The following is a 24,240-nucleotide window of genomic DNA, read 5'->3' as shown; positions in this document are numbered from 1 at the left end:
TCAGTAGAAAGGCTTCTTAGTGTCTTAAGTGTTCATAACTGTGACCTTAATTGCCTACCATCTGTAAGCTGTTAGTGTCTTAACGACCGTTCCACAGGTGCATGTTCATTAATTGTTTATGGTTCATGGGAAACCGTGTTTAAACCCTTTACAATGAAGACCTGTAAAGTTATTTGGATTTAAAAAAAAAAATCTCTTAAAGACTGGTCCTGAAAAAGGGACTTTTCTTTTTTTGCTGAGTTTAGTTTTGATGTCTTCGCTATTATTCTACAATGTAGAAAATAGTAAAGAATAAAGAAAACCCCTTGAATGAGTAGGTGTTATAAAACTTTTGACCAGTAGTGTACATATTATCATGAATTTCACTTGTGATTTAAACTTGAATGTGTTGTTATTGTGTATGTATTGTAATATCAATGTATTTCAGTGTCTTCGCCTGCAATGTAGGTTATCAGTAACAACTTGAATTTGAATGTGCCAGAGATCTACATTTGCTCCAGGGGTGTCGTACTACTATGCCTGACCCTAAAACAACACATCTCACTGCACCTATCTGGTGTTTTTCAGACAAGTGTGGTGTGTTCCTTGACCTCTATTATCAAAGCAAGTAACTTTTTCAAAATTCTCTCCATTTGATTTTTACAAATATTTATCCTGGTTATTCATTCACGTAGTCCTACATATCTTATAATAATCAATAGCTTCCAGTCCAAATTACATATACATCTAAAACCACTTGACCTCCCTCCATTGTACACCCATTATAATTGCAATTTTTAATTTCACAGATTTTATATGAATATTTTCTGTGATGGGTCTAATTTTCAATAGCTCACTCTCCATATGAGCTGCAGATCTACAGCCAATTGCGGTGGTTTCTTATCTTATCAAATTTACATTTTTTTTTTTTTTTTTTAATTCCTCCCTGTTGATTTTCTACAAATATGTATTATATTACAGCTGTGGTTATTCATTTACGTACAGATCAAATGTTCAATAGCTTCCAGTCCAAATTACATATACATCTAAAATCACTTGGGGTTAGGTCTCTGAACTCCCTCGTCCATAGTACCAAAGACACTCGTTAAGAAACAAAAAAATTAACTAAAGTTGTTTAGAAACTCGTGCTGCCGCATCAAGCTACTCCGGTCCTGGTGACAGCTGATCAGATGGGGGATAGCCGACACTACGGAACTAGCTATCCGTACAGCCGTCAACGAAATCAGACAAAGGGGTGTGAGGAAGTAAATGTTTGACACGATTGAATCAAGAAGGAGTGGATTAAATATGAATGTTAACTAGCTTGTTAGCTTATTTTTTTGATAGCTACCGTGTTATCTAGCAAGGTAGGCTACACGTTAGCTAGCGAGCCTAACGTAAACGCTTTTTCCCTAAAGCTTTTGAGGCCTGTTCATCCTGACAGTTTATTTTATAGTTCTTTAACCGAGGACACAACTAGCTCATTTGCGAGGTAAGTAACTTGCGAGCCATTTTTCGTTGCTGTACTAGGACCAACAAGCATCTCATGAGAGCCAACATTGGCAGCGTAGCCTAGACCTATTTCTAGGAATCGTGTGGGAAATGGCTGTGAACTATTTATGTTAACCTGTTGATGCCAGATAGTAAGCTAACGTTAGTGTTATAATTTGGTAATCTAATTATAGCTAGCTAGTTTAATAAAAGTTCTCAGTCATATATAGTTAACTAACTACAGTACAGTACAGGTAACTAATTAGCCATTTTAACTGGCTGTTACAGCCAGTCAATTTATCCTTGGTGTAAATTGGTCATAGTTAGTTAGCTTGCTAGTCAGCTACATTTCCCTGAAATATAACTGCCAAACAGCCGTCTATAATGTTAGCTGGAGTTGCTGATTAACATTACTAGCTAACGTTAGCTACATAAATTCATTTCGCAGAGTAATTTGTTTTTCTTCAACATGTAGCTAGCTATTTTTTCTATACATGTTATTTTACACAGGTTAGAGTTTGGGAAGTGCACGTGGACTTCCACCCGATAGAATGGTTTTTGCTCACTGTAGCACTGCTGATCTGTGCTACTCCCTCCTAGCTATCTGCCATCCGCAGCAGCAGGATGACTGACGTCCCCATCCGAATCATCATGAGACGCCTCCACCAGGGCTCCAAATGATATGATAGTAGCTAGCTGGATTGCATTCTGTGCCAGCAGGAGCCTTGTGCAGGTTCTGCTGCTCTCATTGGAGCAGTTATCACTAGGGTTTTGGGAAAGCCTTGAGACATCCGGGACTATGGGAAACAGCTGTGTTTGTAGAGAAGAAAGTGACGTGGAGGATGGATCCGCAACTCGCAGGCAACTCAGGCGAGTTGATCACCCCGCTGCCGATCCCCCTGAGGCACGAAGCAGTCGGCCCCGGGACCCTGTCAGACCCCCACGGCGTGGCCGGGGACCCCATGAACCCCGCCGGAAGAAACAAAACGTGGATGGGTTGGTGCTGGACACACTAGCTGTGATCAGGACTCTAGTTGACAAGTAAGTGTTTGAAATGTAGTCTAATTCCCAACCAAGCTAGTGGACATGACCTCCATAATAAACTTTGCTTCCCTTCACAGGTCGTGTTATTTGTCTGGACTGTAGTACAGTTTGTTCAGATTGTGCAGGCTCTTTGTTGGCACTTCAGACATTCACAGCACACACCTCCGGGGTCTTAAGATGTTTGAGGGGTGTGTAAACTCTCACTCGGGATAGGCTTACATCTTGGTACAAGCTTGTTGGCCATTGAGGTGTTATCCTCCAGACAGCCTCCTCTGCTCCCTCAGAACCCTGTCAATAGTGTTTAGGCTGACCGAATGCTTCCTCAGAGCCATAGAGGTCAGGGTCTGATTTTACGCTCTAATGATGGACATGAACCTGTGAGCAGAGACAGATTCTTCTCTGGGATTATCCTCCAGGAGGAGTTCCCAAGGGAGCATTAAGTCTGCTGTCATTGGTCAGATTTATAGACAGGATGAGGGAGGCCAATGTGCCAGCCTCTCTATCAGACAAAACAACATTCTCAACAGTTACAGCCATCCATCGCACTGTTCCGCTCTGCCTCTAGCTTGTCATCTGAATTTCATAACTACTTAGAGCGAGAGACTTAACAATGCACCCACACATTACATGTGATGATTATTGAGTGTCACTGTCACAAGATTCTCTGTTCACAATCACTTTTTTTTTTTAGCGACCAAGAGCCCCCCTACTCCATGATCACGCTGCATGAGATGGCAGAAACGGGTAAGACAAATGTCCTTATATGGTACTGTACATGAGCATTGATGTAATACATGGATTTCATAAGTTTCCCAAGAAAGATTATTCATTTTCTTCAGTATCAGATAGAACAGTAAGAGGAGCTCTGTCCTCTGTGGCTGTCTCCTGTGTCAAATTAAGTAAATAGTGTGTCCTCTTCGTAGCTGTAACCTCTGGATATCGATAGAGTGGATCATAAGGTTTCCCAGGCTTTGCCAGTCATTACCCTCTGTTAAAGGCTCTTCTAGCCTACACAATGATACTAATGCAGGCTTCCCATCCAGTCTCTAAGGCAATAATGAAATGCCTTTGTGCCTGCCTATTAGTCATGACAATCTCACCTGATCCCACAGCAAGATTGTGTTCATTTTACATTGAGACTTGCTTGTAAAGTTTTGCTATTCCCTATTAATGCTACTTGTTTTTGAGAACCAGACCCATAGTGCCAGAGCATGGTGCTAGTTCTTGTGGACAGTCAGTGGCAGGTCTGAGCCTCTCTTTAGCTGGTTTCAGAGTTGGATCTAGTGGGGCCTAACAGTCTTAACATCTGTATCCAGCCCGCCAGCTTGTCTCTCCTCTCGTTGCCCAGTCCCACTAGGATTTTGTGACTTTTTTGTGATTTCAGCGGCCCAAAATGCTTGATTTAGTGGCATCTTTTCAGAAATTCCGAGCTACATTTTGCAATGTTTTTTTTTCCATGTTAATTTCAAATAAAGCAATAAAAAGTCATGTGCTCAGTTTTTTAGGACGATTTTTAAGCAGAATACATAATACCCCCAAAAATTGAAGCAATTAAAGTGCTCAATTTGGTTTATTTTCAACATTAAAAAAATGCATTCCCCCATAATCTGTAGGTACTAAAAAAGATTAAACTAGGACAAAAGAAACACCTGGGGTCCAAGCTGCATTTAAGACATTATATCTCAAGGTCAACTTGAGACAAAGTGCTCTTTTGTGCTGTTTCTTTTTTTGAAGAAACGCACTTCTTTTTCTGAACATAACGAGAGGTGAAAAATAACAATTGCACCAATTAATTAGATAAAATATATATCCGTGTGTCATTCATAATCCACTCACACACACCTCTCGTCTCGTCTCCATCAGGCTTGGGGCATGCTATAAACACGAGATGAACCTCCCATTCCCACCCACACTCTCTCTCAAAGAACAAATGGATTAAAAGCTGATCAATCACTTTCAATTTGAGGATCAATATTTATTTCGCATAAGTTGTCTTCAAAATACTTGATTGTGGTTATTTATTTATTTTTCCTGAAAAGGTCGTAAGGGAGATAAAGAACAGAAAACGTAAAAATAGAGTATTGTGGTTGATATGTACTTTTAAAACAGTATTACCGTTTCTAAAAAATTCCAGGAAGATTGTGCTTTCGTGATCCGTATTAAGTTTTACAGAGTTTAAAACGGCAAATCTGACAAATTGCACTCAGTGCTTTGAGCAGAGCTCCCCATAGACATCCTGGGGAGAGCCGAATGCCAACCACCCTACTAAAGCCAAGGTTAGCGGAGTAAAAGTTTGAGTAAAATGCCACTCACCTTGATTCTTTCAGCGCTTGCCACAGTCTTTCCTGCTACCACTTCAGTCATGGTGATCTGCCGCTGCTGTGGGAACTGTTCTCACATTCTCATATGCTTTGCTGATTCGAAGTGACTGTTGATTGCCGACTTTCTCTTGTGTTCCAGCACAACGTTACAAGGTGTGCAAAACAATTTCCAACCACTTTCATGTAAAACATTTGGAAATTGTTTCGCACTTTAGCTGTTATTTTTTGATGGCAAATGATTGATTTCTGTTCATTGTACTGTGCCTGTCAGCCATCAACAATCAGCCATCTTCGCACATAAAAACACTGACAGGCCGTGGGGGAAAAACTTTGATGTGTGGTGGGATTGGGCCATTTTCCATGGTAATTGGTCAAAACTACGAACCCGCTTTAATGCGCTAAAAGGGCGGGGATTGGTCAAAATTGTGAGCTTTTGCATAATATGTGCTGATTGTTTGATTTTGCATTGAATTTTGCAATTGCAGAATCCTGGGGGGACTTGTTGCCACAGCTGTGTACTGTTTGAGGTGTTGAGTCACTGCTACTGGGAAGGGTAGAATGGAGTTATTCCTGGGCCTGTTATCGGGAAAAGGAGTGGGATTTTTCTAATGTTACACACTGATGTTTTGGATATCTGTAAAAGGGTAATTCCCCGTTAACGGAATGGCGCTGAGACACCGATTTTTCACTTTAACATGTATGCCAAACAAAATTGAACAAACCATCCAACTACACTACATGGCCAAAAGTATGTGGACACTTTACATTAGTGGATTCGGTTATTTCAGCCACACCCGTTGCTGACAGGTGTATAAATTGAGGACTCATAGGATGCCACCTTTCCAACATGTCAATTCGTCACATTTCTGCCCTGCTAGAGCTGCTCCGGTCAACAGTAAGTGCTGTTATTGTGAAGTGGAAACGTCTAGGAGCAACAATGGCTCAGCCGCAAAGTGGTAGACAAGCTCACAGAACTTGAGTGCTGAAGCGTGTAATGTGTAAAAATCATCTGTCCTCGGTTGCAACACTCACTTCCGAGTTCAAAACTGCTTTTGGAAGCAACGTCAGCACAAGAACTGTTAGTCAGCAACTTCATGAAATGGGTTTCCATAGCAGAGCAGCGGCACACAAGCCTAAGATCGACATGCGCAATGCCAAGCGTCAGCTGGAGTGGTGTAAAGCTTGCCGGCTTTGGACTCTGGAGCAGTGAAAACGCGTTCTCTGGAGTGATGAATCACGCTTCACGATCTGGCAGTCCAAAGGACGAATCTGGGTTTGGCTGATGCCAGGAGAACACTACCTTCCCCAATGCATAGTGCCAACTGTAAAGTTTGTTGGAGGAGGAATAATGATCTGGGGCTGTTTTTCATGGTTCGGGCTAGGCCCCTTAGTTCCAGTGAAGGGAAATCTTAACGCTACAGCATACAATGACATTCTAGATGATTCTGTGTACAACTTTGTGCCAACAGTTTGGGGTAAGCCCTTTTTCAGCATGACAATGCCCCTGTGCATAAAGTGAGGGCAAAACAGAAATGGTTTGTCAAGGTCAGTGTAGAAGAACTTAACTGGCCTGCACAGAGCCCTGACCTCAACCCCATCGAACACCTTTGGGATGAATTGGAATGCCGACTACAAGCCATCAGTGCCAATAATGCTCTTGTGGCTGAATGGAAGCATGTCCGCGCAGCAATGTTCCAACATCTAGTGGAAAGCCTTCCCAGAAGAGTAGAGGCTGTTTTGCAGCAAAGGGGGGACCAACTCCATGTTAATGCCCATGATTTTGGAATGAGATGTTTGATGAGCAGGTGTCTACATACATTTAACAAATTACACTGAACATTTTACAAAAACATTTGTTAACAGAATTTCTGTAAAATCTCCCTCAGCTTTTTTATGTACCACGTTTACCAAAGACTCTTTAAATATTTGCTCCGAATTAAGATTCAAAGATGTCTGCAGAAGGAATGGGGTGTCAGCTATGAAATGACACCTTGACTTATTCAACTACAGTAAGTAAAGTGGATTTACAGCCGTTAACATAATTACATCACGGGTCCCTGATCTGTACTATACAGAAATGCATAATAATGGATATGAATGTCATTCTCTTCATGACGATATAGCCTGAATAGTAGGGCCCTATAAAGTCTGCGTCGCTGTGAACGTGGACAGAATCATGTAATCCAGACATTTTTAAAATGGAATTCAACAATATTTTTTACAATTATTGAACTTAGTAGGAAATCAATTAAATGTATTGAATTTATTAAAACATTTATTAATATGCCTAAAATGATCATAAGCCATGAACAAAATGCATCAGTGATTCCTATTTTCCTTCTACTTTCTGAAGAGGAAATGCTGTAATGCCTCTGTCTTTGTGGGCACATTTCTCTACCACTTTGTGTAGTCGTTAGCCTTTCCATCTACCAGAAGACTTATCGCTTTCTCGAAAACCCTCTCAATTAAATGTTAACTGCAAAGTAGGCTGATATCATGATTATTAGCATCAATAAATATCTTGCTGTGGGCAGTTGAATTAGGGTATCAACACCCCAACAACAACAACAAAATTCCAGACCTTGTGGTCTCCTGATGGGGTGTAAGCATTGTTGCGGACTTAGAACATCCAGTTTTTGTTTTACTATTACAGTATGATTTTGAGAGAAAAAAAATGGAGAAGAAACTAAACCTGGGAAAAAGCACAGGAGAAAGCATAATTAGGATTAAAAATAAACTGATGTAGTAGTACAGGGATAGGCAACTGATGGCCTGCGGCCCCCCTTTTTGTAGACCGCGTCTACATTTTTGTATTTTATGAACTGTCGGTCTCAACTTACTGTTGAGCGTTAGAATAGTAGAATGCACAATGTGCAATTTCGAAATGTTGTGCATCATCAGTTTCTCTCTCTGTCCGTCACTAACCATATTTACATCCACAGCGTTTATGCAAGTGAAGTCATACTGTATAAAAAAAATCACGACAGCTGTGATAGAAACACAGTTTCGGTACAATTTGATAAATGCCAAAAGATAATTTGTTTGTTTGACATGGTGGGATCCAACATAATTTCGCTTGGGGACCCCAAAAGGCTAGAGCCAGCTCTGACTACATGCATGGGTATGAATGTGGGTACACAGACCGACGAGCAACCGCGGCCCCCTGACGAGCAACTGCGGTCCCCCACCCTATCAAAGTTGCCCATCCCTTTTTATAGGGCTCTAGAATAGGTACACAAAAGTAAGAAGGATATTGCATACTTCTATTCCTCACACTGGCTATTATTTTAATGAGCTCTGCCCTCCAAAAAACACCTAATTTGGTTGGTTAGGACCAAACCTGAACCAATTATAGAGGTCTGTTTCACAAGTTTGGACATCAAAGTACAGCACAGTAGAGCTCAGTATAGTACAATACAGTACATTATACTGTACTCATACAGTGTAGTGTTGTCACGATACCAGAATTGACTTCGATACCAGGTTTAGTATCATGATACTCAATGCCAGAATTATACCACGGCAAAAAAAGAAAGCATATTTATATAAAAAATATAAACGCAACATGTGAATTGTTGGTCCCATGTTTCACAGGCTGAAATAAAAGATTCCAGAAATGTTCCATATGCACAAAAAGCTTATTTCTGTAACATTTTGTGTATACATTTTTTTTACATCCCTGTTAAGTGAGCATTTCTTCTTTGCTAAGGTAATCCATCCACCTGACAGGTGTGGCATATCAAGAAGCTGATTAAACAGCATGATCATTACACAGGTGCCTTGCGCTGGGGACAATAAAAGTGCCACTCAAAAAATAGAGTTTTGTCACGCAACACAATGCCACAGATGTCTCAGGTTTTGAGGGAGCGTGCAATTGGCATGCTGACTGCAGGAATGTCCACCAGAGCTGTTGCCAGATAATTTAATGTTCTCTGCCATAAGTCGGTTTTAGAGCATTTGGCAGTACCTCCAACCGGCCTCACAACTACAGACCACGTATAACCACACCAGCGCAGGACCTCCACATCTGGCGTCTTCACCTATGGGATCGTCTGAGACCAGCCACCCGGACAGCTGATGAAACTGGGTTTGCACAAACCATTTCTGCACAAACTGTCAGACACCATCTCAGGGAAGCTAATCTGCGTGCTCATCATCCTCACCAGGGTCTTGACCTGACTGCAGTTCGGCTTTGTACCCGACTTCAGTGGGCAAATGCTCACCTTCAATGGCCACTGGCACACTGGAGAAGTGTGTTCTTCAGGCCTCCTGAGTGGCGCAGCTTTTTAAGGCACTACAGTCTCAGGTCTGATCCCAGGCTGTTTCACAGCCGACCGGGAGACCCATTTGGCCCAGCATCGTCCGGGTTAGAGGAGGGTTTGGCCAGCTGGGATTTCCTTGTCACGTCACACTCTAGCGATCCCTTGTGGCGGGCAGGTTGCCTGCAAGCTGACTCCGGCCGCCAGCTGGACGGCGTTTCCTCCGACACATTTGTTGCGTCTGGCTTCCGGGTTAAGAGAGCAGTGTGGCTGGGCAGGGTTGTGTTTCAGAGGTAGCATGGCTCTCGACCTTCCCCTCCCAAGTCAACAGAGTGCTCCATGGTGGCAGTGGCGTTATGGCATGGGCAGGCATAGGATACAGACAACGAACACAATTGCATTTTATCGATGGCAATTTGGATGCACAGAGTTACCGTGACGAGATCTTGAGGCCCATTGTCGTGCCATTCATCCGCCGCCATCGCCTCATGTTTCAGCATGATGAGGCACAGACCCATGATGCAAGGATCTGTACACAATTCCTGGAAGCTAAAAATGTGTCTGCATACTCACCAGACATGTAACCCATTGACCCTCTTTGGGATGCTCTGGATCAACGTGTACGACAGCGTGCTCCAGTTCCCGCCAATATCCAGCAACTTCGCACAAACATTGAAGTGGAGTGCGACAATATTCTACAGGCCACAATCAACAGCCTGATCAACTCTATGCGAAGGAGATGTGTTGTGCTGCATGAGGCACATGGTGGTCACACCAGATACTGACTGGTTTTCTGATCCACGCCCCTACTTATTTTTTTAAGGTACAGTATCTGTGACCAACAGATGCATATCTGTATTCCCAGTCATGTGAAATGCATAGATTAAGGCCTAATGAATGTATTTCAATTGACTGATTTCCTTACATGAATTAACTCAGTAAAATCTTAGAAATTGTTGCATGTTGAATTTGTTTTTGTTAAGTGTAGTTTGCAGGGGTCTTCACTTCAATATTGTGTTTTAAGGTATTAGAAATACATCAAGACTTAATCTGGTCGATGATTTCTAAGAGCCCTTTTCTATCTTTTTGACCAGAAATCAACGCCTTTGCTTCTTCCTCATTTTTAGGATGTAAAATGGATATGTATATGGATTCATTTCTCAATATTGATGCTTAGCTTTCATTTGACACTCAATTTCATATACTCCTATGAGCTGTTGTTGTTCATGGGTCCTTTTACATGGAAATGTCCAAAATACATCCATCCATGCCTTGTGCTGCTGTTGCCACATAAGTTCAAATTGAGTTACATAGTTTAACACAGGGAAAGTTTAGAAATTATTCAATTATATTGAATTAAGGGTGGCTAGGGGGAAGAGAAGCCAAAATAATACCTCACTTTCCACCAAATTCAACAGTAATTGAGTTTCAGTTTCTGGCCAGTTGAGTGATGCACAATACGCCTCAAAGCAGACGTGCTTAGACACTAAACCTCAGACCGCACATATCTGCATCTAGTGTGACAACTACAAATAGGCTGTTAATTAACCAGTTTTGCTATCCCCTGCTAACCTCTACCTTTCCCCCTACCCCCTGTGCCACCCTAAGATGACGGCTGGTTGGAGGTGGTCCAGTCTCTGATCCGGGTCATACCGCTGGACGACCCACTGGGACCAGCTGTGATTACCCTGCTGCTTGACGAGTGCCCACTGCCCACCAAAGTGAGTATTAGTTACCATCTGGGTCTCGTCTGTGTAATGCCTCCAAGATCCATCTTCCTTGCCTAATGCCTACACAAAACTCAAATTCAAAGCTCAACTTCCCAAAGCATGGCCATCCACTCTTAGACACTCATTGATAGCAGCTGATTACAACACACCAAGCTCATGTTCCAGTAGGGATGGGGGTGGGGGATTGATAGTTATTTAAAAAATAACTAGGGTTGAGGAGTGATGTTGCCACTACGGTGCATCTGTAAGATGGTTGGAGACAAGGTTTCCTGTTCAGGGTACTTATTAACTAACTAAAAATTACAGTACAGGGACATGGGAGCACATGGGGGTAGGATGTAGATTTGATGGCTTGTAAGGCCAGTAGGTAAGTTTGTGATACAAGTTATGATATGAGGTTATAAAATGGAGATATTAACGCATGTTAACATACAATCATGACTGACAAGTGAAAAAGGATAAGAAATTGAAAAGTATCAAACAAACTGAGGATGTACAGTGCCTTTGGAAAGTATTCAGACCCCTTTACCTTTTCCACATTTTGTAAGGTTACAGCCTTATTCTAAAATGGATTAAATAGTCCCCCCCCTCATCAATCTACACACAATATCCCATAACGACAAAGCAAAAACAGTTTTTAAATACATTTTTGCTAATTTATAAAAATGAAATAAAAAGTATTCTTACCCTTTACTCAGTGCTTTGTTGAAGCATCTTTTGGCAGTTAGTATCTCCATTTTATAACATCCTTGAGTCTTCTTTGGTATAACGCTACAAGCTTGGTACACCTGTATCTGGGGAGTTTCTCCCATTTTTCTCTGCAGATCCTCTCAAGCTCTGTCAGGTTGGATGGGTAGCGTTGCTGCACAGCAATTTTCAGGTCTCTCCTGAGATGTTTGATCGGGATCAAGTACGGGCTCTGGTTGAGCCACTCAAGGACATTCAGAGACTTGTCCCGAAGCCACTCCTGCGTTGTCTTGGCTGTGTGCTTAGGGTTGTTCGGACTGGAGCAGGTTTTCATCAAGGATCTTTCTGTACTTTACTCCGTTTATCTTTCCCTCGATCCTGACTAGTCTCACAGTCCCTGCAGCTGAAAAACATCCCCACAGCATGATGCTGCCACCATCATGCTTCTCCGTTGGATGGTACCAGGTTTCCTCCAGACCTGGCATTTGGCATTCAGGCCAAAGAGTTTAACTTTTGTTTCATCAGACCAGAGTATCTTGTTTCTCATGGTCAGAGTCCTTTAGATGCTTTTTTTGGTCAACTCCAAGTGGGCTGTCGTGCCTTTTACTGAGGAGTGGCTTGAGTTTGGCCACTCTACCATAAAGGCCTGATTGGTAGACTGCTGCAGAGAAGGTTGTCCTTCTGCAAGGTTCTCCCATCTCAATAGAGGAACTCTGGAGCTCTATCAGAGTGACCATCGGGTTGTTGGTCACCTCACTGACCAAGGCCCTTCTCCCCTGATTCTGTCTCAGTTCTACAGACAATTCCACCGAACTCATGGCTTGGTTTTTGATATAAGCCTGTTTTCGCATTGTCATTATGGGGTATTGTGTGTAGATTGCTGATATTTTTTTATTTAATCCATTTTAGATTGAGACTGTAATGTAACAATGTGTAAAAAGTCAAGGGTCTGAATACTTTCTGAAGGACCTGTATATACGAAGGTATGTGGACACCCCTTCAATGAGTGGATTGGATATTTCAGCCATACCCGTTGCTGACGGGTGTATAAAATCGAGCACACAGCCATGCAATCTTCATCGACAAACATTGGCGGTAGAATGGCCTTAAGAGTTCAGTGACTTTCAACGTGTCACCGTCATAGGATGGCACTTTTCCAACAAGTCAGTTTGTCAAATTTCTTCCCTGCTAGAGCTACTCTGGTCAACTGTAAATGCTGTTATTTTGAAGTGGTAGGCCACACAAGCTCACAAAACAAGACCGCCGAGTGCTGAAGCACGTTAAAATCGTATCTCGGTTCCAACACTCACTACTGACTTCCAAACTGCTTCTGGAAGCAACGTCAGCACAAGGACTCTTCATCGGGAGCTTCATGAAATGGGTTTCAATGGCCGAGAAGCCGCACACAAGCCTAAGATCACCATGCGCAGTGCCAAGCGTCACCCCTAGTGGTGTAATGCTTGCCGCCATTGGGCTCTGGAGCAGTGGAAATGCATTCACTGGAGTGATGAATCACACTCCCCCATGTGGCAGACCGCCAGACGAATCTGGGTTTGGCGGATGCCAGGAGAACACTACCTGCCCCAATGCATAGTGCCAACTGTGAAGTTTGGTGGAGGAGGAATAATGGTCTGGGGCTGTTTTTTCATGGTTTGGGCTTGGCCCCTTAGTCCCAGTGAAGGGAAATCTTAATGCTACAGCCTATATTGACATTCTAGATTCTGTGCTTCCAACTGTTTGGCAGCAGTTTGGGGAAGGCCCTTTCCTGTTTTAGCAGGACAATGCCCCTGTGCGCAAAGCGAGGTCCATACAGAAATGGTTTGTTGAGATCGGTGTGAAAGAACTTGACTGGCCTACACAAAGCCCTGACCTCACGTTTTTGGGATAAATTGGAACGCTGACTGCGAGCCAGGCCTAATCGCCCAACCTCACTAATGCTCTTGAGGCTTAATGGCAGAAAGTTCACGCAGCAATGTTCTAACCTCTAGTGGAAAGCTTTCCCAGAAGAGTGGAGGCTGTTATAGCAGCAAAGGGGACCAACTCCATATTAATGCCCATGATTTTGGAATGAGATGTTCGGCGAGCAGGTGTCCACATACTTTTGGTCATGTAGTGTTTCTTACATGCTGAAGTGACACGTAATTTTACTGAAGTGACAAGTAATTTGGCAGCATTATATAAACTTCAACTAAAAATTCTTATTTATACATGTTCTTAGATAAAATAATAAAATATATATTTTCCTTGTTTCATTTCATTATCCTAAACAAATTGTACATATATTTCAATTCCAAAAGGAAACTATAAAATAACACATATGGAATCATGTAGTGACCAAAAAAGGGTTAAACAAATCAAATTATATTTTATTTTTGAGATTCTTCAAAGTAGCCACCCTTTGCTTCATGAGTTAGTCACCTGGAATGCATTTCAATTAACCGGTGTACCTTATTTTGTGCAATTTCTTTCTTTCCTTAATGCATTTGAGCCAATCAGTTGTTATGACAAGATAGGTGTGGTATACAGAAGATGGCTCTATTTGGTAAAAGATCATGTCCATATTATAGCAAGAACAGCTCAAATAAGCAAAGAGAAATGACAGTCCATCATTACTTTAAGACATGAAGGGCAGTCAATCTGGAAAATTTCAAGAACTTTGAACGTTTCTTCAAGCGCTATGATGAAACTGGCTCTCATGAGGCCCGCCACAGGAAAGGAAGACCCAGAGTTACCTCTGCTATAGAGGGTAAGGTCATTAGAGTTAACTGAACTTCAGATTGCAGCCTAAATGCTTCACAGAGTTAAAGTAACAGACACATCTCAACCAGAGGTCGACTGATTATGGTTTTCTGATACTGATAATTGGAGGACCAAAAAAAGCCGATACCGATTAATCAGATTATTTTTTTTGTTATATATATATATATTTATTTTTTATTTTTATATATATATATATATATATATATATTAATATATATTTATTTTAGACCAAATTGATTTTATTGACGTATTATATTAAGTTAAAATAAACATTCAGTATTGTTGAAACTCATTATTCCATATATGTGTATATATACTGTCATTATTCCATATATATATATATATATATATATATATGGAATAATGACAGTTTCAGCAATACTGATTGAACAGTTTTATTTTAACTTAATATAATACATCAATAAAATCAATTTGGTCTCAAATAAATAATGAAACAACATGTTCAATTTGGTTTAAATAATGCAAAAACAAAGTGTTGGAAAAGAAAGTAAAAGTGCAATATTTGCCATGTAAAAAAAGCTAATGTTTAAGTTCCTTGCTCAGAACATATGAAAGCTGGTGGTTCCTTTTAACATGAGTCTTCAATATTCCCAGGTAAGAAGTTTTAGGTTGTATTTATTATAGGAATTCTAGGAATATTTCTCTCTATACCATTTGTATTTCATATACCTTTGACTTTCTGATGTTCTTATAGGCACTATAGTATTGCCAGCCTAATCTTGGGAGGCTTGAAGCCATGAACAGCGCAATGCTTGAAGCACAGCGAAGAGCTGCTGGCAAATGCAGGAAAGTGCTGTTTGAATGAATGCTTATGAGCCTGCTGCTGCCTACCACCGCTCAGACTGCTCTATCATAGACTTAATTATAATATAATAACATACAGAAATACGAGCCTTAGGTCATTAATATGGTCAAATCCGGAAACTATCATTTTGAAAACAAAACATTTATTCTTTCAATGAAATACGGAACCTTTACGTATTTTATCTAATGGGTGGCATCCCTAAGTCTAAATATTGCTGATGCATTGCACAGCCTTCAATGTTATGTCATAATTATGTACAATTCTGGCAAATTAAATATGGTCTTTGTTTGGAAGAAATGGTCTTCATACAGTTCGCAATGAGCCAGGCAGCCCAAACTGCTGCATATACCCTGACTCTGCTTGCAAAGAACGCAAGAGAAAAAAAGAAATTAATGTCAGCAGGCAATATTAACTAAATATGCAGGTTTAAAAACATATACTTGTGTATTGATTTTAAGAAAGACATTGATGTTTATGGTTAGGTACACATTGGTGCAACGACAGTGCTTTTTCAAGGATGCACTTGTTAAATCATCACCCGTTTGGCGAAGTAGGCTGTAATTCGATGATAAATTAACAGGCACATTGATTATATCCAATGCAGGACAAGCTAGATAAACTAGTAATATCATTAACCATGTGTAGTCAACTAGTGGTTATGTTTTGATAGATTTTTTTTTTTACAAGGTAAGTTTAATACTAGCTAGCAACTTACCTTGGCTCCTTGCTGCACTCGCGTAACAGGTAGTCAAGCCTGCCACGCAGTCTCCTCCTGGAGTGCAATGTAATTGGCCATAATCAGTGTCCAAAAATGCTGATTACCGATATGAAAACTTGAAATCGGCCCTAATTAATCGGCCATTTGGATTAATCGGTCGACCTCTGATCTCAACATCAACTGTTCAGAAGAGACTTCATGAATCAGGCCTCCATGGTCAAATTGCTACAAAGAAACCACTACCAAAGGACACCAGTAAGAAGCAATGGACATTAGACCGGTGGAAATCTGTCCTTTGAGTTCAAATTTGAGATTTTTGGTTCCAACCGAGAGACGCAGATTAGGTGAACAGATGATCGCCGCATGTGTGGTTCCCACTGTGAAGCATGGAGGAGGTGGTGTTATGGTATGGGGATGCTTTGCTGGTGACACTGATTTTATTTAGAATTCAAGGCACAGTTAACCAGGATGGCTACCATAGCGATACACCATCCCATCTGGTTTGGGACTATCATTTGTTTTTCAACAGGACAATGACCCAAAACACACCTCCAAGCTGTGTCAGGGGTATTTGACCAAGGAGAGTGATGGAGTGCTGCATCAGATGACCTGGCCTCCACAATCATCTGACCTCAACCCATTTGAGATGGTTTGGAATGAGTTGACCACAGAGTGAAGGAAAAGTAGCCAACAAGTGCTCAGCATATGTGGGAACTCCTTCAAGATTGTTGGAAAAGCATTCCAGGTGAAGCTGATTGTGTGCAAAGCTGTCATCAAGGCAAAGGGTGAATACTTTGAAGAATCTCAAATATATTAAAATAAAAAAAACTTGGTTACTACATGGTTCCATATGTTATTTCATAGTTTTGATGTCTCCCCTATTATTCTACAATACAGAAAATAGTAAAAAACCCTTGAATAAATAGGTACTGTACAATAATGAAAAGTACTCACTTTCAGTCACGCACAACTTGGAATGGAAAAGTTGGCCACCCCAAACATTCACCAACAAAAATAATTAAGACTGGAGGGAGAAACTGCTGCTTAAATAGTAAAGGGTTCTAATTAGGGATGTTAGTCGCTTAGCCGCCCAAAATACATTGACCGGTCATGCTTATTAGTCTATAGGTGAATTTGCATTACTTCGTTCAATTAAATTGGTGCCAGAATTGAACAAATCTCATAAAAAAGGAACAGTGGTTGACCGGAATTATTATTTAGCTGAAAATAGTAATGTACAGTGACTTTAAAGTATAAAGTACCTTTTCGTACCGCAACTAATGGCTGTCTCTAGTCAGTGATCCACGAGCAAGCCAGAGCAGAGACTCATTGCTAAGCAACTCCAAATCAGGCTGCAGGGAGGAGCAGCACGAGCAGCTAAGAACAGCTGTGCCAGCAACCAAAGTTTCACAGCATTTCTCTACTGTTCATATCTACTTTTTTTAATTGTCCAGAAGCCAAAGGCACAATCCTAGTCATATTAACAACCCATCTTATATGTTGCATATTTACGTTTTCCCTATTTCTCAGTTTCTAACGGAGACGTTCATCACTCTGTCACATGAAACGGCTCTCATCAGGTGCATCTTTTCGAACCGTTTTTTTCCCACATTGTAATTTAGGAAATGTTTGTCAATTATGTATTACATTCTCTGCTTCATTACAATAGTTGCATGTTTAATAATATGAGAGGATAGGCTTGCCATAGTCACTTTTTTTCAAAGCTAATGAAAAATATTCAGTTACTTCCATGCATAATATTTTCGGTTTAAAGGATTTTTAAGCCTTGATACAATTGAGACATGGATTGTGTATGTGTGCCATTCAGAGGGTGAATGGGCAAGAAAAAATATTTTAAGTACTTTTGAATGGGGTATGTTGGTAGGTGCCAGGCGCACTGGTTTGAGTGTGTCAAGAACTGCAATGCTGCTAGGCTTTTCACGCCCGATCGATTCCTGTGTGTATCAAGAATGGTCCACCACTCAAAGGACATCCAGCCAACTTGACACAACTGTGGGAAACATTGGAATCCACATGGGCCAGCATCCCTGTGGAATGTTTTGACACCTTGTAGTATCCATGCCCCAATTTAATTGAGGCTGTTCTGATGGCAAAATGGGGTGCAACTCAATATTAGGAAGGTGTTCCTAATGTTTTGTACACTGTGTACTGTGCCTTCAAAACCTATTCACACCCGTAGATTTTTCCCCACATGTTGCGTTACAGCCTGATATTAAAGTTGATTAAATATATTTTTGTCACTGGCCTACACACAATACCTCTTAATGTCAATGTGGATTTATGTAATAAAAATAATTAATTAATTAAAATTGAAAGGCTGAAATGTCTTGACACAATACATATTCAACCCTTTTGTTATGGCAAGCATGAATAAGTTCAGGGGTAAAATATTTCGTAACAAGTCACGTAATATGTTACATGGACTTGCTCTGTGTGCAATAATAGTGTTTAACATGATTTTTGAATGACAACCATGTCTCTGTCCCCCACACATACAGATAATTGTAAGGTCTCTCAGTTGAGCAGTGAACACTGATTCAACCACAGAGGCCAGGGAGAATATCCAATGCCTTGCAAAGACAGGCACCTAATGGTAGATGATAAAAGACATTGAATATCCCTTTGATCTTGGTGCAGTTATTAATTATATTTTGGATGGTGTACCAATACACCCAGTCACTACAAAGATAGTCGTCCTTACTAACTCAGTTGCCAGAGAGGAAGGAAAAAGCTCAAGGAGTTCACCACGAGGCCAATGGTGACTTTAAAACAGTTAGAGTTGATAGCTGTGACCGGAGAACACTGCGGATGGATCAACAACATTGTAGTTACTCCACAATACTAACCTAATTGACAGAGTAAAAAGAACAAAGCCTGTACAGAATCAAAATATTCCAAAACATGCATCCTGTTTCCAACAAGACACTAAAGTAATACTGCAAAAAAATGTGGCAAAGCAATTGACTTTTTGTCCTGTCTACAAAATGTTATGTTTGGGGCAAATCCAATACAACATAACTGAGTACCACTCTACATATTTTCAAACAGTGGTGGCTGCATCATGTTTATGGGTATGCTTGTAATTGTTAAGGACTACAGAGTTTTTACGGATAAAAAAAAAAAGAAACGGAATGGAGCTAAGCACAGGCAGAATCCTAGAGAAAAGCCTGGTTCAGTCTGCTTTCCACCAGACACTGGGAGGTGAATTCACCTTTCAGCAAGACGACATTTGCAAACAAATCTACACTAAAGTTACTTTCCAAGAAGACGGTGAAAGTTCCTGAGAGGCCGAGTTACAGTTTACTTAAATCTACTTCTACAATTATGGCAAGACCTGAAAATGGTTGCCTAGCAACGACCAAAAACTAATTTGACAGAGCTTGAATCATTATTTTAAAGAATAATGGGGAAATGCTGCACAGGTGTAAAAAGCTCTTAGACTTACCCTGAAAGCTTCACAGTTGTAATCACTGCCAAAGGAACATCTACAAAATGTTGACTCGAAGGTGATTACTTATGTAAAATAGATTTTCTGTATTTCATTTTCAATACATTTTGCAAACCTTTCTAAAAACATGTTTTCACTTTGTCATTAAAGGGTATTGTGTGTAGATGAGTGAGGAAAAAAATAATACACTTTGAATTCAGCCTGTAACGCAACAAAACGTAGAATAATCAAGGGGTATGAATACTTTCTGAAGGAACTGTATTATGAAAGAAAAGACTATATGAAGTTTCAATAGATTTCAAGAGACATTGTTTTCCTTCGTTTGGGCTTTCAAAACAGTGCTTGTTTCCCCTCCTTTGTCAGGATGCTCTACAGAAGTTGTCCGAGATGCTGAGCTTGAGTGCCACTGTGGCCCGCCAGGATGCCATCATCCCTTCTAAGCACCGCAACACTACTGCTGTACTGGGCTGCCTGGCTGAGAAACTGGCTGGTAAGTGTGGATGCAACCTGATCTCCTTCATTCTCTTACACACACACACACGTTTGTTTTACTATCCATGTAGGGACAATTGATTCACATTCAAAATCCTATTTTTCTTAACCTAACATTACCTAACCCTAATTGTAACTCTAAACCTAACTATTAAGCCTAAAACATTTTTTATTTTTTTTTATTTTTTTATTTTTTTATATAAAATATTTGTCCTTGTGGGGACTGGCGAAATGTCCCCACTTGTCCAAATTTTCCTTGTTTTACTAAACTTGATGACTTCTGGTCCCCACAAGAATGGTAAAACCAAACCCCACACACACTTTATCTTACATACACACACACACACACACTCTTGAACTCACATAATCAACAGTGAAAAATGAAAATGCTCTCAAGTGCCACAGGTTATTTGACCCTAGTTGACGAACCAGTATTTGGCATACCAAATGGTCATTGTGAACTGAAAGAGCTGATCCTGCAGGTTTGAGTTGTATGCTTGTCATGACACGGCCAAAATGCTCTGCCTTTGCTCTGACAGTTCTGCTGAGCCTGCAGCACTGGGCTGGGGAGAGGGTGGCCAGGGTGAGACAACTCAGTCTGTCTGACATACCCAACAGGGGTTGCCTCTACTATTCAATGTCTGTTTGTTTACACCCCAAACTTTGAATTACACATCGTCTTTCTCTGGAAGCGTTGTGTTACTATTTTTCTTTGTATTATTATTTATTAGCTCTGTATCGTTGGGAAGGGCTCGTAAGCAAGCATTTGACAGTAAAGTCTACACCCATTGTATTCAGCGCATGTGAAACATATATTATATATAATTTTTGTTGGGGGTGCAATCCTGTCCCTTTACTGTGGCCCTTAGTGTTGTTCATTCACCTAACGCCCACTCCACATGTCTCAGGTCCAGCCAGCATTGGACTCCTGAGCCCTGGAACCCTGGGGTACCTGCTGGAGAGCCTGGTGAGACCACAACAAACATGTAGAACCACACAAATGCTGTTGCTCTGTCAATAGTCATATACTTGGGTTACATGTCATTTTTCTGTAGAATGAGGCTGAGACCTTGTCTAATTTATCTGAACATCTCTTCCCAGAGTTCTGAGGCCCATCCTACTGTAATGCTCTTTGCCCTCATAGCCTTGGAGAAGTTCTCACAGACCAGTAAGTTTGTCCCCTTATCCTGCACACCCTTCTGAAGGTTGCTATGCTATCCCATTGGCCACAAAACGGACTAGTAACTGTTATATTTCCCTGTTGCAGGTGAGAACAAGCTAACAGTGTCTGAGTCGTGTATAAGTGAACGATTGGGGGTTCTGGAATCGTGGGCTGACCACACAGACTACCTGAAGCGCCAGGTCGGCTTCTGTTCCCAATGGAGCCTAGATAACCTCTGTGAGTAATAGGGTACATCATGTTATGGAGGACAGTTCTCATCTACTGACTGTTAATATTCTCTCCATCCTTTCTCCTCAGTCCTGAAAGATGGCCGTCAGTTCACCTACGAGAAGGTGAACTTGAGCAACATCAACGCCATGCTGAACAGCAACGACGTCAGCGAGTATCTAAAGATCTCGCCCAGTGGACTGGAGGTGAGGGGGCCTCTCTCTGTAACACGCCTGACAGAGCAGTGTGACTAGAATGATCCCTGTTGCGCACACAATAAATTATTATACTTTGTTTGTTATGCTAAATGCCAGTATCACACTGATCAGTATCATCCTGTTCCATAGAGATAATGGATCTGCCCTTTTCTCCACTCTCCCAAGGCGCGCTGCGACGCGTCCTCCTTTGAGAGTGTCCGCTGTACCTTCTGTGTGGACTCAGGCGTGTGGTACTATGAGGTCACAGTGGTCACCTCCGGGGTCATGCAGATTGGCTGGGCCACCAAGGACAGCAAGTTCCTTAACCATGTACGTGCTTACATGCTGTACACTGTACATGCTGTACACAGCAAGCAGTGTTTATTTCTGCTAGAGACTGAATGCCGTAATGTGTGTGTTTCAGGAGGGTTATGGGATAGGAGATGATGAATACTCGTGTGCATATGATGGCTGCAGGCAGCTAATCTGGTACAACGCTCGCAGTAAACCACACTCCCACCCCTGCTGGAAAGAGGGTAAGTGCATCCCAAACTCCATACAGTTTCATGTTGTAGCTCAGAGGCAGGCTGTAATGGCGAGATGTCTGTCAACACCTCGGCTTACACACATTTGTTACCAAACTACTGTCCCTTACAAGCATATGCTTAAGCCTTACACTTTCTTTGATCTGTAGGAGATGCCATAGGTTTCCTACTGGACCTCAGTAAGAAGCAGATGCTTTTCTACCTGAATGGACATCAGCTCCCCTCAGAGAAGCAGGTGTTTTCCTCTGCAACGTGAGTGTACACACCCTGCTCCTGCTTGCTCTATTTTCTGGCCATAATCCAAAGTGCACCCCACACAAGTATTGACATACTGTACATTTCAGTAACTCACTGCCACGTCCAATATCCTCATTGGTCTTCCTACTTCCTTTCTTTTTCCAGGTCTGGCTTCTTTGCAGCAGCAAGTTTCATGTCCTACCAACAATGTGAGTTTAACTTTGGGGCGAAGCCCTTCCGCCATCCCCCGTCTGTCAAGTTCAGCACCTTCAATGACTTTGCCTCACTGGCGTCTGATGAGAAGATTATCCTTCCCAGGTAAGTCTGAGCTAATGTAGCCTTGGGCAAAATGGTTAGGCTTTAAATGATCACTCTAGTTGAACAGGACATCTGCACATTATGTGAACTCCCATGTACCATTTAGTGACTGCTTGTGTGTTCCTCAGACACCGGCGCCTGGCCCTGCTCAAGCAGGTGAGCATCAGAGACAACTGTTGCACCCTCTGCTGTGACCAGATGGCCGATACAGAGCTGAGACCCTGCGGACACAGGTACAACAACTTCCCTCTCTGTTTCACCCCTTGTACCTGTATTGAGTATCTAGCCATTTGCCTGTATGTTACGGCTCCTTATGTGGTCTCTGTGTGTGTTTTGTATCCTTAGTGGGATGTGTATGGAGTGTGCCTTACAGCTGGAGACGTGCCCGTTGTGTCGCCAGGACATCCTGACCCGTGTCAGACTCATCTCACATGTGTCCTGACACATCACCTTCAAACCAGGACATGAACGCTCCTCCCCTCCTATCACCTTTATCCCAGTAATCAACCCGACCAATAGGACTGTGAGGCTGTGCCAGGGTTCCTGATCGGACCCTGGGCCTAATGTGAGGAGGGAGTGATGGGACCTGACAGAGCTCCAGGAGAGATACAGTGTGGGGGATAGTGTAGGGAGAATAGGACAAGGAGGGGTAACCCTTTCTTCTGCTGCACTCCATGGCGTGTTCTCTCTGTGAGGAGATGGGGCCCCACACCCCGTCTGGGAGCAAAAAAAGTGCTTGTAGAGTGAGGGGGCAGTGGGAGGAAGACAATTAGAGACATTACCAGGCAGCAGCATTTCCAGAATCACCCCATCAATCTTAATGTCATAAACTCAGTGTCTGCACATGGATCTGCCTAATGTTCCCTCTCTTAGGCTCTGGTCAATATGTCCTGTGTATCTCTGCTCAGAGGTTTTACATGTATCTGTGATTCTCTTGTTTTATTCTGACTAAAAGTAAAGGCACAACAATGAAGAGACAGCCTTGGTTGGCTCAGTTGGCTGAGACAATGATGTTAAGGCCCTGCTCGATCATACAATATTAACTGAGCACAGATTTGTCCCTCTCTCCTCTACTTGAAGCATTTCTGGGTTGAGTAACCATGCTGTTATAAATGAGATTGAACATTTTATGAAATAACTGTTACTCAAAATATTATTATATATCTACAATTCAAACAAAATGTAATGAAATTGGGGTTATTGAAATCACAGCTAATCACATTTTAATTATAGGGTTATATGAAGTGGTTGTGGAAAATCTGAAGGTACTACATCTCAATCAATACGAATGACTACATTTGGCCACAGTGTGTATATATGGAGGACCAGTTGTCTCCAGTCCATTCCTGACAATGAGTTAGTCATGGAAGAAATAAAGAGTTAAACGTTCAATTGTATCTGTCTTTAATGGAGTAGCCCCAGGGGTCACAAAGATGTGATTTACTGAATAATCATTGTTTTCTGGGTTATGATAATTGTAATAAATGTATTGTGTTGCATAGTTGCTTGTCAAAGATGCCAATTTTATTGACAAGATTTAGCAGGCTAGCTACATCACTACTAAACGCATCAGCCAGAATGTATGATGTGTATGCCACGCCGCATTATCATGGGACGAAAATAAATGTAGTCCATGATTGCAATAAAGGACCTACTAACGCACTTAAACATTGAACGTTAATTTCAATTCAACCGATGTTGAGAGCCTGACCGTACTCTACTGTATTTACGGAACTAATCCGCTGGGATCTGTTTCCTCAAGGGACTTCATTTTCTG

The 24,240-nt window shown here is 41.6% G+C and overlaps 1 protein-coding gene across 1 annotated transcript; it reads left to right on the top strand.

Annotated features, from left to right (window-relative positions):
* The first annotated feature begins 1,096 nt into the window (after positions 1 to 1,096).
* LOC139371189 (RING finger and SPRY domain-containing protein 1-like) lies at positions 1,097 to 24,088 on the top strand. Its single transcript, XM_071111362.1, has 15 exons — positions 1,097 to 1,471; positions 2,071 to 2,511; positions 3,206 to 3,258; positions 10,703 to 10,815; positions 19,648 to 19,774; positions 20,685 to 20,743; positions 20,878 to 20,944; positions 21,044 to 21,175; positions 21,257 to 21,372; positions 21,550 to 21,693; positions 21,788 to 21,899; positions 22,058 to 22,160; positions 22,311 to 22,463; positions 22,592 to 22,696; positions 22,809 to 24,088. The coding sequence occupies exons 2-15, from the start codon at positions 2,153 to 2,155 to the stop codon at positions 22,903 to 22,905; spliced, it is 1,740 nt and encodes a 579-aa protein (XP_070967463.1). The 5' UTR covers positions 1,097 to 1,471; positions 2,071 to 2,152; the 3' UTR covers positions 22,906 to 24,088.
* The last annotated feature ends 152 nt before the right edge of the window (positions 24,089 to 24,240 follow it).

The sequence above is a fragment of the Oncorhynchus clarkii genome, chromosome 2 (genome assembly GCF_045791955.1).
Source record: "Oncorhynchus clarkii lewisi isolate Uvic-CL-2024 chromosome 2, UVic_Ocla_1.0, whole genome shotgun sequence".
NCBI lineage: Eukaryota > Metazoa > Chordata > Actinopteri > Salmoniformes > Salmonidae > Oncorhynchus > Oncorhynchus clarkii.
This window is presented reverse-complemented; position numbering and strand designations above follow the sequence as displayed.